At 41.6% G+C, this 18141-nt stretch overlaps 1 protein-coding gene across 1 annotated transcript; it reads right to left on the bottom strand.

Moving 5' to 3' along the window:
- Nucleotides 1-4973: 4973 nt before the first annotated feature.
- Nucleotides 4974-12738, bottom strand: LOC125399801 (pregnancy-specific glycoprotein 22-like). Its single transcript, XM_085679626.1, has 5 exons — nucleotides 12678-12738; nucleotides 11029-11388; nucleotides 7772-8131; nucleotides 6235-6585; nucleotides 4974-5266 (listed from the first exon to the last, which is right to left on the bottom strand). Exons 1-5 carry the CDS (start codon nucleotides 12736-12738, stop codon nucleotides 4995-4997), a joined length of 1404 nt encoding a protein of 467 aa, XP_085535752.1. The 3' UTR covers nucleotides 4974-4994.
- Between the last annotated feature and the right edge of the window lie 5403 nt (nucleotides 12739-18141).

Genomic DNA, 18141 nt, shown 5'->3' with positions numbered 1-18141 from the left:
TTTATTGCTGTAAAGAAATACTGAGGCTATGACAACTCTTATTAAAGAAAACATTTAATCAGGGCTTGTTTACATTTTAAGGGGTTTAGTCCATAATTATCACAGCTAAATCCATGGTGACATGCAAGCAGGCTTGGTGCTGGAGAATGAGCTGAGACTTCCACATCTTGTTCCTCAGGCAACAGAAGGAAGGACTATGTGACACACTGGGAATATCCTGACTGTGTAAGACCCCAAAACCTGCCTCCGCAATGACAAACTTCCTCCAACAAGGCCACACCTACCAAAACAGTACCTCAGCTCCTAGTAGTGCAACGTGTTAACCATCAAGCATTCAAACACTTGAGTCTTTAGAGGACATTCCTATACATACCAGCACACATCCATTGCTTGCTGCATTTGGGTTAGTTTTGGAATTTGTTGGTTGTTGATGGAGGGAGAACCTGCTTTTAGTCCCGGTCACCCAAAATAATGACATAGAAATTGTATTAATTAAATCACTGCCTGGCCCATTATCTCTGGCTAACTCTCACATCTTGATTTAACCCATTTCTATTAATCAGTGTTCACCACGAGATCATGGCTTACTGGGAAAGATTTAGCATGTCTGACCTGGCATCTCCATGGTGGCTCTCTGACTCTGCTTTCTTCCTCCAAGAATTCAGTTCTGTCTTCTCTGCCTGCCTAAGTTCTGCCCTATCAGGCCATGCAGTTTTTTTATTGATTAACCAATGAAAGCAACACATAAACAGAAAGACCTCCTACATCAGTTGGTGGTCTCTGTCTATGCAAATAAAAAACCTTTAATGTAGAGCTAGAATTTCACTTGTCCAATTAGACAGTGTTTTGATTACCAACAAGGGATAAATGCTACTCTTGCACACTTATGAATTTCTGACCATGTTGGTCATTGCTATCATTTGGTGGAATCACAACTGGGTAGGACAAATGGTTGTTTTCCTCTGTTGCTAGCTTGTATAGAATTTTCAAATTCTATAAGGTCTAACCCTCAGAGAAGAGGTTTCTGCTTCAGATAAGCATACACAGGGACTACATGGGTTGACACCAGGTTCTCTGTATGTGTACTATAGCTATTGACTTAGTATTTTTATATAACTCCTGACTCTGAGAGCAAGTGGGTCTCTGACACATGTGTCTGCTCCTGGGACTCACTGCTCCTGTTGTGTTTCAGGATCAAACACTGAAATGATAGTTTTTATAATATTATAAATATAATATTATTATATTATATTTTGTCTTATTTTGTTATCTTTTAGAGGCCTGTTCTTTTCTAATGGGAGAAAGAAAGAGATTGGATCCTCATGGTAGAGCATGTCAGGAGGAACTGGGAAGTTTTGGTGAAGGAAAACTATAAACAGCATATTTTGTATAAGAAAAAATCTATTTTCAATAAAAGGAAAAAATGTTCATTCTTCAAAGTGACTAATGGCATTGACAGCCTTTAATTAGACTGTTTTAAAAAAGAGTAACATTATTAACACCAGAAGTGAAATTTGAGAACTTGCTGTCCATTTTACAGATTACTACAATATCTATGACTACTCAGTAGTGATGGGGTGTAATCGTAGAGTGACTTTCATGAAACAGGCACATACCTAGAAGCCCAGAACCTACAGAGAGGGAAGTAGGAAGAAATAGAAAACTGTTTCCATGAATAATTCATAAGATTGAAACAGTAAAGACACTTGACAAAGCTGAACAATTTTTAATGATGAAAACAAATTGGGAGCAGGCAGGGAGGCCTGAGTCAGGAGTAGGTACTCAATGCCCTAGCAACCTCTAGGAGAAAGCGGGAAATACCTGAGCAATGTCCCAGAGCAGGCAGGAAGGCCTGAGCCAGGAGCAGGCAGGCAATGCCTGAGGAACCTCTGGGAGCAGGCAAGCAAGGTCTGAGCAATGTCCAGGAGCAGGCAGGAAGGCCCAAGTGACTTCTGGGAGCAGGCAGGAAGGCCCAGGTGATCTATGAAAACGCTGTAGGAATTCCTACTGCCAATAGACTTTAAGTTACCCGCCCACTTGGGCATGGCCTCTTATACTATTTATGCCAATGTAAAGTGCTCATCCAGCCTCTTTTCTGGCTGTGGGATTTGGTTGTTGTTCCCTGTTCCAGCAGAGGATTGTGACTTGTGGGTCTACCCCTAAATAAATAACCCTCTATTATTCTCAATTCTGAGCTAATGTGGGATTTCTTTTAAGCGTCCTTCTTCATCTGGTGCCCCACATGGACTCAGACTCCACACTTACCAGGTGGACGGCCTAAGGGCCTAAACGGTTCACAGCCCAGAAAGTCTTCCAACTTTGCCCACTTGGCTTGCTTTTACCTAAGCAGTTTTTTGTAGGACCCCGCTGCAGCAGTACTAACTGAGTACAGCGACTTGGAAATTTCCCAAGCACACGCATGCCTCCCAACCCTACTTCTGCATCCCTTGCCCCATGGTGTCTCTTTGCAGCTTCTGGTTTGTGCTCCCTGCCCGAGAGTTCTGGGCTTCTTGTTCTGTGTATGGAATTGATTTAAGTGCTTTTAATTTGGAAAGTCAAGCATATTTCTCAGTATTTAACCATTACCACGACAGGAAACTAAAGTGGCTCAGGGCCATTTGTGTCGCCGCCAGTTGCATCACCGCTAATCACAACACGACACCTACTGGACAATAAAAATTATTACACCTAAAACAATTTACGTGATCTCATAACAGGTAATTAATAGATCAATAGGGCAAACTACATTAACATTGAAACTTTTAGTAACTTTTTTGCTAATACTATGGATTGTATTCGATAAGGCTTATATGGTTATGATGATACATCCATTTATTGGGTATTGGGACTCAAGATTTTTTTTCTTCATATCATATCCATAAGAAAGAATGTGGCACTTTTGGCAGTTGACAAGATTAATACCCTCTTATATGTCCAGAACAATTAGGGAACACAAATAAATAAAAGTTGGATAATTATTTGGCTATAAAATAGACCTGCATATGACATGAACTTATTTTTGGAAAATCCTAAAGATTCTACACAAGTTTCTGGAACTGGTGAACAAACACACACATCTGAGCTCTACTACTGCAAGCTAATATTGTGCACAAACAATCAAATGTCCTGTTTGTCACATGCACAACAAAGCTAAGAAGCAAGGGAAATTCAAGTTGGACCCATGTGTCTCCCTGGAAAAAGAAATAGAAAAATTTTATGGATGGATGGGGGCATGTGTGTGGGGGAACTGGAGGAAACAGGTGGGGGAAGGTGGGACAAAAGGAGAGAGTACTTGGAATAATAATTGGAATAGTGGGGAATTTGGGGAGCAATGTGGAAACATACTACAGTGTAAACTCCCTGAAAACTACAAGAGTGACCCTAGTAAAGACTCTTAGAAGTGAGGGATAGATAGCCTGGAGCAGCCATCTTCTATGCCTACAGAAGACTTCAAGCAGTTGAGCTAGACTCCAATTCAGCCACAAAATGTTCAACCGCCACAATCCGTCCTTTCTGTAAGATTTACTTGGGTTGTGGTGGAAGAGAACTTGTGATACTGGCCAAAAAAAAAAAAAAAAAAAATAACTGATCTAAATTAAAGCCCATGCCATGAGAGGGAGCCCAAACCTGACACTTCCTGGATGGACAGGAACCAGAGGCTGGACAGCCCAGAAACACAGATTAGAACCAAACATCACTGTGAAGACATTTCAATGAAATGATTACTAATGATATTCTGTTATACTATTAGATCAAGTGTCCAGCCTAAGACACCCGAGAGGCATCATTCAGCAACATATGAGAACAGATGCAGATACATACAGCAAACCACTTGGTGGCACCAGAGGAACCCCAGAGTAGAGGGGAAGGATAGGTTTTAGGAACCAGAGAGGTCAAGGACACCATGAAAAGATGGAACACTGAAACAATTAAGCATGGCTAACGGATGGTCACAGAGAATGCAGGGATAATCACAGACCTTCTTTGAGTTTGAGCCTGGGCTCAGCATCTAAGTTATTGTAGTGAAGATGGATATTCTTCTGGAACTCCTGACAGTGGAAGTGGGGGGGCACCTCTAATATTTTTACTTGCTCTTTGAACCCTTATCTTCCTACTGGGTTGCCTCTTGCAGCTCTGATTTGAGAGATTGGGGCAAGTCTAATATAACATGCTGCGCCATGTTCTAAAGATACCCCTGGAACTCTTGTTCATTTTTTGAAGGGAAACAGAAGAGGAATGGATCTGAGGTAAAGAAGAAATAGGTCTTAGGGAGGAGTGGAGGGAGGGAAACTGTAGTTGAGATGAATATATAAGAAGAGGTTTAAAAATGGAAGAAATATGTATTAACAGGAAAAGCACTAATGAGATCGGCCCCAGTGTGAATGTCACCATCATGATGAAAACAGTATGATCTGCCCTTCTGTGAAGGAATTTAAATCTGTGCATCAAACAAACTGTGGAGCAAAGCTATTTAGAAACCAGCCATGTCCACAGTGAGACCTGGGCATGCACTCCTCCTGTCGCTCTTCCTCATTTCACATGGATGACTGGTGTGCAGTCAACATTGGACCTACATGGATTAGTTAAAAAAGAATGTATCTGAACATATGAGAGTATGTTTTTCCTCAACGTAAACAATACACCATTTCCACAGCAGACTCAGAACCTCCAAAAGTTTGAGGGCTCCTGAAATCAGCTGTTATGAATTCTGAGGGATCGCTATATATTTGAACCACAACCTAAGCTCTTACAACATTTGAAATTTTGTTTACCATATTTATGACTTTATTTTCCTTTTAAGACAACCTCACTTTAAATTCAGGTCTTCCGTTATATACATGTGTATCTCAAGATTATTGGGGTGAGTCTCCCAACTGGCTGTACCTGAGTAATAACTAATCATTTTCACCGCATAACTATTCTCCATTTTATATCCTACTGATAAAGAAATGTCAACATTCTACTGTGGGATGAGAGGAGAGGTCACTCACTCATCACGGCCAGGAGACCGGAAGACTGGTCTTCAAACCAAAGCGGTTGGAGATCTCACACTGATACTCTCCAGCATCCTCTCTCTTGACAGGATCTATTCTGAGTCCACACTTTGTCGGGGACAGAGTCATCCTCTCTGTGAGCTGCAGAGTCTTCTTATTGAAGATCCAACGGACGGAGACATCAGTGTTGGGTGAAATGCAGGTGAAGATCACAGATGTACCTCCTGAGACTGTGGTGTCAGTGATTCGCACAAAGGGCTGTGTCACAGGCTCTGTAAAGAAACAGAGGAGAATACCGAACGACAGTCATCCAGAGAGTTCAACCAGGCCCTCTTTAGTTCATACTTTATAAATCTTCCAGGGGAGAGAATTTGAAGCTGTGACTATAGACATATTTCATGTTTTGTATCTGCCAGTTAGTGATTGTGTTACTCTGATTCAGGCACTGTTTTCCAGGTCTCAGTTTCCATGTATTAGGACACATAGTGAATGATCATTGCTGTGTCTAAGAGTGAAGAGTAGTTATGAGCAATGGTTTGACCTTGAGCTGGGGCAGCTGATCACATCAGCAGCATCTGTTACTATCTGCCTCCTGTTTCTTCCCTTAGTGCCTTGACCTTCCTGTGAATTCTCACCAGAGCAATAGGCTAATTGCCCAAACCCCTGTCCACTCAGCATTAAAAGAAGGAGATGCAAAGGTGATCTATCTTACCCAGCTGTCATGGCAGTACACAGCTGATTCTATACTCCAAGAGACAGTCAGTTCCATGACTTGAACTGTCAGTAAAGCCTTGTTCCTGTCAGTTCTAACCGAAAATCTAAACAAACAGTTAAAAAATTTCCCCAGTGTGATCTTGATTTATGCCAGGGGCAATGTTTTGGAGTTAGAGATTCCTGATGATCTCTGTGAAGACTCCATGAGATTCATCAACCAGGGACTGTCTGACTCCCACACTCTTCTGGATACATGTGCATGGTGCAAACTCCCAATGTCTGCACTGAGGATGACATCCTGGGGCTGAGTTTTCCCAGCACAGGTCCTTCTCTCTTCAGGTAAAGACAGGAGAGTAGTTCTGATCTATAGTTTGTCTACCCAATGTGTGCCTTGCAGTAGAAACACAAAACCCAGTGGGTGCACACAATGCAGGGGGAGCAGAGCAGGCACAGCCAAATCCTGACAGGTTAGTGTATGAAATAGGATGAACCACACCCAGGAGTTAGAGACCATAGAGTCACTTACTCTTTACATAGAATTTCACATATGCTTTTTCAATTTTGAAATTTTTGTTTAAAACTTCTAGTGTGTACATTCCTGCATCTTTTTCAGTGATGTCCTGGAGCAACAGAGATCCATTTTGGAATGCCATCCCTTTTGTTCTCTGTGCAACGTCCCAGGAGATGGAAGGCATGGCTCTGTTGAGTTTAAAAATTGGGCTCCCATCCTTTGATTTGTGCCAGGAAAAGGCTTGCACATCTTCTGGAAGATTGTGAACTTGGAGAAGTACGTCTTCACCTTCAGAAACATACCGAGGCTCTGCTTGGATCATGAGCTGGGAAGAAGTAAGAGTGTCACAGAACAGAGAATGGGAACCTGGGAGGGAAAAGAGAAAAAAAAAACATCACATAGGGATCATTGTGCTTGGTGAAAAGATGATGACCTCCATCCAGACTCAGCAGATAATTCATCACTCAGCCTAGCATTGCAGGTATGTGAGGATCTATCCCATGTAATGAAGGCCAAAAACATGACCTTTCCTGACCTTTCAAAACCCCTCCTTCCCAACAGTGCCCCTGAAAGTGTCATTTCCTCTGCATAGACCTGTCCCCTTGGGTGTCTACTTGGCTTCTACTTCACTACCCTCAGGCAGATACTGCACACACTCGTGCACAGGAAGGTTTGAGATGATGCTTTCCCTGAGCTCAACAGGTCTGGAACTTGCAATGTCTATGTTTTTCCCTCAGTTTCCTTTGAGACAACACTCAACTCCTGACTTCACCTAATAGATGTTCTTGTTGAACTATCAAGTGACTCTTGGATCTGGGGTTGTGTGGGGACTGGGAATAGTCTGATCTTCAAGTCAGTCTCAGCTCTTTTAAAGGCTTGGGTACTAGGCTGGCTGGTTTTATGTCAGTTTGACACAAGTTATAATCATTTTGGAAGACAAGACTTCAATAGAAAATACAATCACCTGGTTGGCCTGTGGGCAAAATTATAGCACATTTTTAAAAACTGGGGATGAATGCGAAAGGATTCTGACCAATGCAGTCAGTTCAAGTATTGGGAACAAAATTCTGGGTAATAAAAGAGAGCAGGTTGTGCAAGCATGAAGGGCTGGTCCATAGGAAGCACTTCTCCATGGTCTCTGTACCAGTTCCTGAATTTCGTTTAGGACACTCAACATGGATGTTCTAAAACCATGCCCCCTATCAGCTTAGAGAGGATGTAAGAGTGTTGCAGTGAAGATGATTCCCTGAGTCACATTTTTAGTCAAGCCTTGAAAAGATGAAAGTATGCAGTTCTCCCTGGTCTAGAACCCCAATAGACTAGGCTGACTCTGCTGTGTTAGGCTGAGTTAATTTCCATCAAGTTATACTTTGATGCAAATGGAAGATGGAAGCTGCTCTATGGCCATTGTCTCTAACAATGTGTCCTGCACTAAGTGCTCAAACTTCCACCTCGGGGACACAGTGCAGAGGGAAGGGAGACTGAGCCAGTCACGGCAGTCCTGTGTGTCTAAGCCCCACCCAGCACTGAACAATCACAGAGAATCACTTACTGTCCACCTGGAGTTTCACTTGTGCTTCTTCAATTCCCATATCTGTTCTCAGAATTCGGAGTGTGTACAATCCATGGTCTTTCTCAGTGACATCACGAAGCAGCAGGGATCCATCACTGTGCAATGTCTCTCTGCCACTGTATGCAGGCCCCCACACAGTTGGTTTCCTGGCTGGTATAGGTTGCATAGCCAAAAGGTTCTTGGAGTCAACCTCTCCTTTATACCAGAGAAACTCTAAAATATTCTCCGGGAGATTGTGTACAAGTAGAAGAGCACTTCCCCCTTCAGCAATGCTGGATGGCAATGATTCAACAGTGGTCTGGGCAGAGGGAGCAAGGCACCCACACTTCCAAAGGAAAGCTAGAAGGTAAGAGAGAAGTCCAGCTAAGTTGGGTCTTTTCTATTTGCCTAACATGACATCCTGTGTCCTGAGAAGCTGTGTCCATTGCTCAGCCTAGGTTTCTGGATGAGTTTCTCCCTGTCCTCCTTGGTAGAAATCTGCACATGCCCTTAAATTCTGTGTCCCCACACTTGTCATTTACACTATGTGGATCTCTGTCTTCAGTTGTCAGTATGGCTGTGTCTTACTGGATCAGATCCCTGTTCACATTGACCCCAATTACCCCAATGGTGTTGGGGTGATGCCTGCCCAGCCTCTTCCCCTTCAGATCCTGTGTCTTCACTCTCGAACTTTGCTGTTGTTCTGTTCCTGCTGGGGTTGCAGCTAATACCTGAATTCTCCTTCTAGCTTTGTTTACTTCAAGTCCACTCAAACTGTGATGTAATAAGAACCACAAATTGTCTTGTATTTTTTTAAATGATGCCTAGAAGAAACTCGGATACATGGGGAGACTGAAGGAATAAATGTTGTATGAGAACGCTTTATGCCCATGGACTTATTTAAGAAACTTAGATTTATGGATAGAGTACTAGATCATCCAATTTGTTTTGATCTTTGCCCTTGTTGCCATATTATAATTGTATGTGAGTAGTGGAAAGGCTGGTCTAGTGTGTGTTGTGGGGGCGTGCAGACACAGTACTTACATGGAGGTCAGAAGACTTCAGTTCATTGGTCTCCACATGGCAGACAAGGAATCAAATGCCTGTATCTTTGGACCATGTCACTGATCCACACCAGCTTAATTTATTTTTAATTTGGGCCATCAAGCTGAGGGAATCAGTCTATCTCTAGAACACTGTGGTTATGTTTACATATTTTGGGCAAAAACAATGTCTCCCCAACCCTTACAGTTTAGTATTCAAGGAGAGAATCCAAGTTCTGAGCTTCTCTCCCACTCTACATGTTCTCCCCTACAAACACAGAGACTTCTCTCATGTCTTTGTGCCACTCAGGAGACTACAAACAGCGTGTCAGTTCTCTCCCCTCACACACTGTCTCCTCACCTGTGAGTAGAAGCCCCTGAGATGTGGTGCACCCTTTGCTGAGGAGTACGGAAAGGGGCCTCTATTGTCTGCCTAGGCTGACCTCTCATTCCTCTGAGGTGTCTGCTCCAGCACAGCTCACGAACTCTGCTGCCCTTCCCGCTTATGAGCTGAGCCCTAACCCCAAGATGGAGCACCTCCCAGAGTATAATGAGGGTGGGTCTGTGTTCAAAACACTGCTCTGCCTCTCCACTTTCAGTACTGCTTCTTGCTCCTTTGTCACTCCCTCCTTATGTTTATGTCATCTAGAATACAGAGTTAGAATACAGGGTAATGATCATGCCTGTGACTTGAGCCAGTAACAGCTGACCCTGGAACTATGCTCTGCTGTGCTTGCCAGCATCAAAAAGGGAAAATCTGCACAACTGTGTAACAAAGAAGCCCAGCTGGGTGCCCAGTCTTCTTTGTGTATTCAGTGCTCTGGAAACATGGAATTTGCTCCCACCAGGAAGGTGACAAAACTGACTTTGAGGCTCCAAAGGGACCAGGTGAGTGATGTGTGTGAAAAAGAATAAATATACTCCCCCTAGAGTCACAGTCAGACTGGATTCTGAATGCGATCAAAGGCTCAGGATGTGTCATGAGTCTTAGATCTTGAGTGATCTAAGGAAGTGTGAGAGGAAGTGACTTGTTTCCCGGAAAAGGGCTTTGAGATTCTTTATCATGTGCAAGATGTTCAGGACCATGATCCTACTTCCTCTGTTTGCTGAGCTGTGTAACAGGTCTGCCCACATGCTCCATAGCCTTTCTGAGATACCTTGGAACACTGTTTAGCTGATTCCCCTAGGATATCATATATTTCCCAAAGGGAACACATAAATAGCGGGAAACAGAACATGATCTCCTGAAAGGGTAGTAGACACATTTATCAGCTGTTACGAGAATTCTGAGACCATGATTTTTAGATCTGCAAAGAAAAAAGAGGGGGTGGAACCAGGCTACAAGGATAGTTCCTGGTTCATGCAAATACCTTTCTGGCAGTTCATTGTGTGTCCTGATGACACCCCTGGTGATCTCCAAAGGAACTACAGCTCTCCTCTGGGAAGCTGTCAGACCAGCATATCCAATAGTCATTTGCCTGAAGGAGAGAATTCTTCAAATGGGACTCGGGGAACAAGCATTTGTCAGGAGAACCCGTGTCCTTAGTCCCTCTAATTGGGCACCATGACTTTCATGTAAAACCCCATGTGCCCAAGAGGACAGTAGTTAATGGCCTGGACACCTGTTGAGCTATGCTCTCCTGCTGACTCTCTGAAGAAGATGGCCAAGGGATGGAGCACAGTAGTACAACCAAGGCTCTCAGAACAGTGCACAGTCTAATCCCACACCATCACAAAACTCTGACTACTAGGGAGCATTCTTCCCTGCCACCAGAAAGTCAAAATCCAACACTACTTATCAAATGCTTCTTTCTAATGGACATATGGAGTGGAGTCTGGGACAGAGATCTTGAGACAGGGCATACTGGAGCTCACATCTCTGTCAGGATTCCATTTTTCCTTCAGCCATGCACAATGTTGATCCCCTCAGAGTCTTTCTCAAGGAAACATTCCTGGTAAGAACTCCTAGAGTTTAGACAGAGATTGATTTCCTTAGATGAACTACCCATCACACACCTACCTGTGTGCAAGGTGAAGTCAAATGAAGGATTCTGATCTATTACCATTATTCTACACCTTGTGTGTCCTGCACTAAATGGTGAAATTGCAACACGGTGGCACAATGCACAGGGAAGTTAGGCACAGACCACTCTCCTGTGTGTGCCCAGTGAAAGGAACCTCAACCACCTCACAGATTCACAATGAATCACTTACCATACACGTTGAGGTACACGTTTGCTGTTGATACGATTTTTCCACTTCTATTATAGGTTCGTAGGGTATAAAATTCTGTGTCCTTCAGGTTGACCTTCTCAAACAGCATGGATCCATTGTGATATATTGTCTCTCTACTGCTGTGCACAGGACCTGGCCTACTTAAACCGCTGTGCAGTGTATATGCTGCAATTTCTTCTGCCGCATCTCCTAGCCCTTTGAACCAGGCTAAGGATTCAATTTCCTCGGGCAGATTGTGTACAAGGAACAGAACATTATCTCCTTCAGACACTATGGGTGGCACTGATACAGTGGTCTCATGGGCAGTGGTGGACAGGTGCCAGAAGGTTAAAAGGAAGGCTAGAAGGGAATTGAGAAAAAACACCAATATTAAATGGGTGTAGTCATCACTCAGTTTTGCTGTGTGCACAGGTTGTGCCCACCCTCCTTTGCCAACATGAGCACCATGGCTTGTATTCGCTCAGAGTGTCTGAGTGTGTCATTTCCTCTTAGGATTTCTCTGCTCAGGTGTCTGTCTGGTTCCCTGACTCGGTTTCCTTTATCCATCCTTACATAGAGTATATGTGTAAGGATCACTACCTCTTTGAACTCCTCCTCTGGAGAGTCCGCACTTTCTGTTTTACTCTCTGTTCCCTTTGTGATTTTCTTCAACCTGTGGCTTCGACTTTAGGGTTTACTGACATCAAGTCCACTGGAACCAGGACTTTTTGTTTGTCTTTAGGTTTTAATTTTGGTTTTGTTTTTTGAGACAGGGTTTCTCCATGAAGCCTTGATTGTCCTAGAACTTGCTCTGTAGACCAGGCTGGCCTTGAAGTATCAGAGATCACCTGCCTCTTCCTCCCTAGTGCTGAGATTAAAGGCCTGAGCCACCATCAAGCAGCAGAAACAGGAACTTTTAAGGGCAGGATTAGTCTGATCTTTTTTGGAAAGTTCAGTTCCTGGAAAAGATTCAGACACAGTGGGCTACAGAAAAAAGGAAAGAAGGAAAGAAGAATGTGCATTCTGCGATTTTTCTTCATAGTTCCTAGGCTTGGAACTTAGGACAATAATTAAGTTTAAGTGTGAAAAAATACTTTTAGATATTTTTCTGCTAATTTGTGTGTGTATTTGTGAAGGCTGGTGTCTTCTTGTGTACATATGAAGATGTATGCCACAAATTTGTGTGGGGCACATGTGTCAAGGTGTATATATGTAGGTGCATGCCACAGCACCTATGTGGAGGGCAGAGTAGATCCTGCAGGAGTCTGTTCTCTCCGTCTACTGCCTGGGAGTTGAGGACCGATTTTAGGTTATCGCATCCTCCCACACTGAAACATCTTGCTAACCCTTCCATGTTTGATTTCTATTTGAAAGGTCATGCTGTCACAGTTGGAACATGTCTTCAGAACACTGTAGCCAATGAAATTCACTGTGAATATGGAGTGTTTGAGGCTCTTCTCTTACCATCATCACCTCCTGTTCTCTGAGAGCTTCAGGATGCTGAGCCTCTGTCCCTTACTGTACCTTATGCACCAAAGTTGCAGACAGAAACCTTGAGTCTCCTCCCAAGATCGTGTCCTCCTCTTTAGGAAACTCCAGCCTGCCTCTGAGTCCCCCTCCTCACAAAGTCATAGAGTAGGTACCCTTACCTGTGAGCAGAAGCCTCTGCCAGGGGGTACACCCCTTGCAGAGAAGCACAGAGAACTCCATCAATCTTCTCCCTTGCTGTCCTCCCTCAGAGGAAAAGAGCCTCAGCTCCAACACAGAACTCAGGCTCTGCTGTTCTTCCTCCTTCTGGACTGAGATTCTTCTCAGTTGGGAGCACTTCTCAGAATCCAATTGGCTGTGAGTGATGGGGTTTCAGTCCGAGGTACTGTTCAATCCCTTCCAATCTCAATGGTGCCCTGCATCCCTCTCAACTTCCTTTTATGTTTCTCAACCAGCAATAATTTCTGCAGCAAGGCTGATAAGCATCCCCATGACCTCAGGAACAATGGCTTATCATGGGGCTGACATCTGCTCTGATTTTGCACAAAGGAAGGAGCATCCACCATGCTTGTGTCCTTGTGACACATAGACCCAGCTGAGCACTCAGTCTATCCCTCACTTTTTTTTTACTTTATCCCTGCAGAAAAGGGACAGAAATATCCCTGAGGGCTGGAAAAAGACCAGCTGAGTGATGACTAGGGATGAAGATCACTGCTTTAAAAGTGATGTCACCAGTCAAATTAGTGATCCAGGAAAGAGGCCCAGGAGAAGTTGTGTGAGAAGTTTCATGTGCTCAGTCTTGGGAAAGAGGTGACCTGTGTGTCCTTAAAATTGAAAGAACTGTGGGCTTCTTCTTCCTAAGGAGGCTTTCAAGACAACATTGTAGCATTATGCTTTGGTTACTCACAAGTTCTTTCTGACCTTCCGGGTCACCTTTACCCTTTGTTAAATGATTCCTAGTGGGAATGATGTCTTCTTTTAAGAAACGACAGGAGGGAGGAGACCTTCCTGGTTCCCATGCAGAAAGGTGTTCTCAGACAAAGGAAGAAGCCAGTAGGTTAGAGTACATTTTAGAGACGGAGCTTAAGGTGAGTAGAGACTGAGATGGAAATCGGTCTCCTAGGCCGTGGCTCAGGGAAATAATTTTCATAGCATTGAGCAGATGCTGGTGATCACTAGAAGAACGGAAGTCTCATGTTCAATGCTAACAGGAAGCATGGTCAAGAACCCAAATGAGAAATTCCCAGGCGGCATTCAAGAATGGTCGTTCTAATTACTATGTTCTTCAGGACTCCTAATTCCTTCTTATGTAGGATGGGTTTAAACAGGGTTCTAGATTTGTCCTAGAAAGCCCTGGACTAAAGTTGGAAGTAGTGTGAATCCAGAGTATGGACATTCTCAGGAAAAGCCTGTGCCCAGGAAATTTTGAAGGAAAGTCCTAGGACATTTCTCTTGAGAGTAAAAGGACAAAACACAACTGGGCATGGGGCTGAATGCCATTAATCCAAGCACTCATGAGGCAAAGGCAAGTGGATCTCTTAGATGCAGATCAGCCTGGTCTATTGAGCAAGTTCCAGAATATCTGGGGCTACACAGAAGAATCCTGTCTGGAAAAACAAAAAACAAAAAACAAAAAACAAAAAACAAAAAACAAAAAACAAAAAAAAACAGGAGACACTAATATAATAGACTGTACAGGCACTTTCAGACCAGTCACTGGTGTCTCAATCTTGCCTTCTCTTTGCCCAGAGAGTGTTCAGGGGTTTGCTCTTGAGTATAAATCACATTGAATCAAATAGATGTGCCTCCCCTATACTGTGCTCTATGCTTCTTTCTCTTGTTGTGATAAAAAAAAAACTGAAAAAGAGCAGTTTAGAAGGGAGTCTAGAGTCCATTACCTTTCTGGTACTGTGCTATATTGCAGCACTGAAGGAATTCAAGGCAGAAAACATGCTGCTTGCTGCCTCATTTGCAGGCTCACACTCTGACCTATACTTAGCTAGCTTTCTAACAACCAAACACCATCTGCATAGAAATCATGCTGCCCACAGTGGCCTGGCCCCTCCTATGTCAATTAAGACAATCATTCAAAGAAATGTACATCCTGATTTGGTTGAGACTGTTTTCTTTTCTGTTGTTACTGTTTTATTTGTTTATTTTTGCATCGTGATTGCATTTTCCCCTCCCTCCTTTCCACTGAGACACCTGTCTGTTATTTTACAAGAAAATATAATTTTTATTACTATAGTTCTATAACAGAGCTTGAAATTAGGGATGATGATGCCACCAGAAATTCCATTATTGCACAGAATTGTTTTAGCTATCTTGCATGTTTTGTTTTTCCATAAGAAGTTGAGTATTGTTCTTTGAAGTTCTGTAAAGGATGGTGTTAGAATTTTGATGGCAATTGCATTGAATCTGTGATTTGTTTTTTGCAAGATGACTACTTCACTATGTTAATTCTACTGGGAAATATCTCCATCTTATGATATCTTCTCCAATTTCTTTCTTCAAAGACTTGAAGTTCTTGTCATAAAGGTCTTTCACTTGCTTTGTGTCTTAGGGTCTCTATTTCTGTGAAGAGAAACCATGACAACATCTACTCTTATAAAGAAACATATTTAATTGGTATGACTCACAGTTTCAGAAGTTTGTTACATTGTCTTCTTGGAGTAGAGCATGGCAACGTGCAGACATGTATGGTACTTGAGAAGTATCTGAGACTCCTGCATCTTCTAGGCAACAGGAAATGATTTGTCTGTCACAGAAGCAAATCTTGACCAAAAAATATTTCAAAGCCTGTCCCCACAGTGACACACTTCCTCCAAAAAGGTTACACCTACTTCCGTAAAGCCACACTTCCTAATATTGCCACTCCCTTTAGGAGACATTTCCTTTCAATCCACTGTACTTAGTTAGACTTACAATAAGATAATTTCTATTATTTGTGGACATCGTGAAGGGTGTTTTAGCCCTGATTTTTTTCGCAGCCAATTTATCATTTGTGTATTGGAGGACTACTTATTTTTGAGTTACTTTTAACCAGTCATCACTGTAGGTTTTTATCATCTCTCAGGGTTCCCTTGTAAAATATCTGGGCTTGGTTATGTATATAATCTTATCATCTGCCAACAGTGACACTTTGAATTATTCCTTTATAGTTTATAACCCATTGATCTCATTCAATTTTCTTGTTGCTCTAGCTAAAACTTGCAAAAACTCTCTTGAAAAATTTTGTGAAAGGGATAGCCTTGTTCCTGATTTAGTGAAATTGCTTTAGGTTTTCCCCATTTAGTGTGATGTTGGCTATTGTTTTGCTGTAGAGTGCCTTTATTATGTTTAGATATGTCCCTTGTATCTCTGTTCTCTAAAAGACATTTATCATGAAGGAGTGTTGGATTTTTTCAAAGGTTTTTTTTTCCAGCATCAAATGAGATGATCCAGTGGATTCTTTTTCTTTCAGTTTATTTATATGGTGGGTAACACTGACAGATTTTCATAGGATGAGCCAACCCAGTTTCTCTGGGATGAAACCACAACATCATGGTGGATCATCTTTCTGATGTGTACCTGGATTCTGTTTGTAAGTTTTTAATGAGTATTGTTGCATCTAACTTCCAGAAGGAAACTGATCTGTAATCCTCTTTCTTTGTTGAGGTTCTGTGTGGTTTGGGTATTAAAGTGACTGTGGCCTCATAAAAAGAATTTGGAAATGTTTTATCTGTTTATATTTTGTGGAATAATTTGAGGAGTATTGGTATTAACTCTTCATTGAAAGTCTGGTAGAATTCTGTGCTAAAATCATCTGACCCTGGGCTTCTTGTTTGGGAGACTTTTAATCATTGCTTCTATTTCCTTGGGAGTAATAGGCCTATTTAAATTGTTCTTCTGATTATGATTACCTGTTAGAACCACTGGACTGATTATGAATGGTTCAGAATAACTTTAGTATTTATTCATCTATAACAAGTAATCAAAAATAGAATAATACTTATCAGAACCCATATGGATTTATCAGGGCCTCTAGTGCAAGGCAATGATGAAATTGTTCAACTATTAATAGGGAATGTTAATAGATGCCTCAGAATTTAATTAGAAATTCCATGTTAACGTAAATGGTTTGAAAAAAGATTTTTCTATCACTTGGCAACAAGCCAAGGAAATTATAAGGAAATGACCTTCTTGTTTTAATAGGACCAATCTACACCACATAGAGGAAGTAACTCAAAGGGCATTCAAAGAAATAAAATTTGGTAAGTGGATATGTTTCATTTTTCAGAGTTTAGAAAATTAAAATATGTGCACCATATTATAGATATATATATTCAGGATTTCTCTGGGCAATTGCTTTAAGTTCTGTGATGGTTGATTCTGTAATTTCACACTTTTTTAGGATTCATTGCCTTTATGGAAATACCTGTACACATGAAGACTGAAAGGCTTCAGCCTATGTCTCTAGTTAACTGAAACAAGTATTTTGCGTATTTTAACATAAAGCACCTTACAGGCATATGCCACAATCATACAGGACAAGCAGTTTTAGAAAGATCTAACCACACTTTAGAAGAAATGCGTACTAAACAGAAAGGGGTGACAAAGACCCTCAGAGATAGATTAAACAGTATTTTATTACCTTTACATTTTAAAGGCTAATGAGAAAGGAACAGCTGAGGAGAGACATTGGATAGTAGAAAATTTCTTATTGAGTTGAATCAGCCTGAATATTTTAAAGATGTGTTGGTTTCATATTGGAAACCATGATATGTCTTACACTGTATGTTTTGCCTTTGTTTCTACAGGAAAAGAAAAATCTGCAGATACCATCAAGATTGATAAAGATTAGATTTGAACCTGGGAGGCATCCTGAATAAGGAAACGCAAGACAGTTTGGTCATTCAGTCAAAAGCACATTATAATAATGAAACATACCTTTCATACGATCAGGCATGAAAAAATCAAACTAATAACTTGAAATAAGTGATAATCTGCCAAAGGCACACTTGTCTTACTGGTATGAAATGAAAAATTGGTTTCTTAAACTCTATGTCTTAACTACATATTAGAATTTTAGGCTAAATTTCCTTGTGGCCCAAGCCATCTTGGACATCAGATTTTGAGTTTTCTTCTTAAGTAAAAAGGATATTTTTGTTGTTTGGTGTTAAAAATCACAGTTAATGGATTTAAATGTTCTCAGTAAATTCAAATGGTCACAACAGTTTGAATTTGTTTTCTAAATCTCAAATTGTCTAAATTGTCAATTTCTAAATTGACAATGCACAAATTAATAGAAATGAGTTAGCTAAGATATAAGAGCTCGGCAGGAATACATATAATCTGTTGGCTAAACAGTGTTGTAATTAATATAGCTTCTGTGGGATTATTTAGGTCTGGGTGCCAGGAAATGGTGTTCCCTCCATTTATACTGATTTGAACATTTTACAGAACTTTCAGTTCAAAATACATAATCATAAGAATGCCAAATACACACAAGCAGCATGTTGTGGAAAGCTTGGTAGAAATATCTTCATTATTGTAGTTTTATTGTGTCAGAATTAAATCCTTTCCTTCTAATTTAGATGAAAAGAGGGAAATATTGCAGGATATTTAATAACACTGTGAAATCTG

Source organism: Myodes glareolus, chromosome 1 (assembly GCF_982192425.1).
Source record: "Myodes glareolus chromosome 1, mMyoGla1.1, whole genome shotgun sequence".
NCBI classification, from domain to species: Eukaryota; Metazoa; Chordata; class Mammalia; order Rodentia; family Cricetidae; genus Myodes; species Myodes glareolus.
Note: the sequence above shows the minus strand (reverse complement) of the source record. Positions and strands in the feature narration are given on the sequence as shown.

Coding starts and splice junctions, on each gene's coding strand:
- LOC125399801 (XM_085679626.1), bottom strand. CDS start 12,738: ATGGAGTTCTCTGTGCTTCTCTGCAAGGGGTGTACCCCCTGGCAGAGG. Junction 8,132..11,028: donor CGTGTACCTCAACGTGTATG/GTAAGTGATTCA, acceptor CTTACCTTCTAG/CTTTCCTTTGGAAGTGTGGG. Junction 5,267..6,234: donor TGTGAAATTCTATGTAAAGA/GTAAGTGACTCT, acceptor GTTTCTTTACAG/AGCCTGTGACACAGCCCTTT.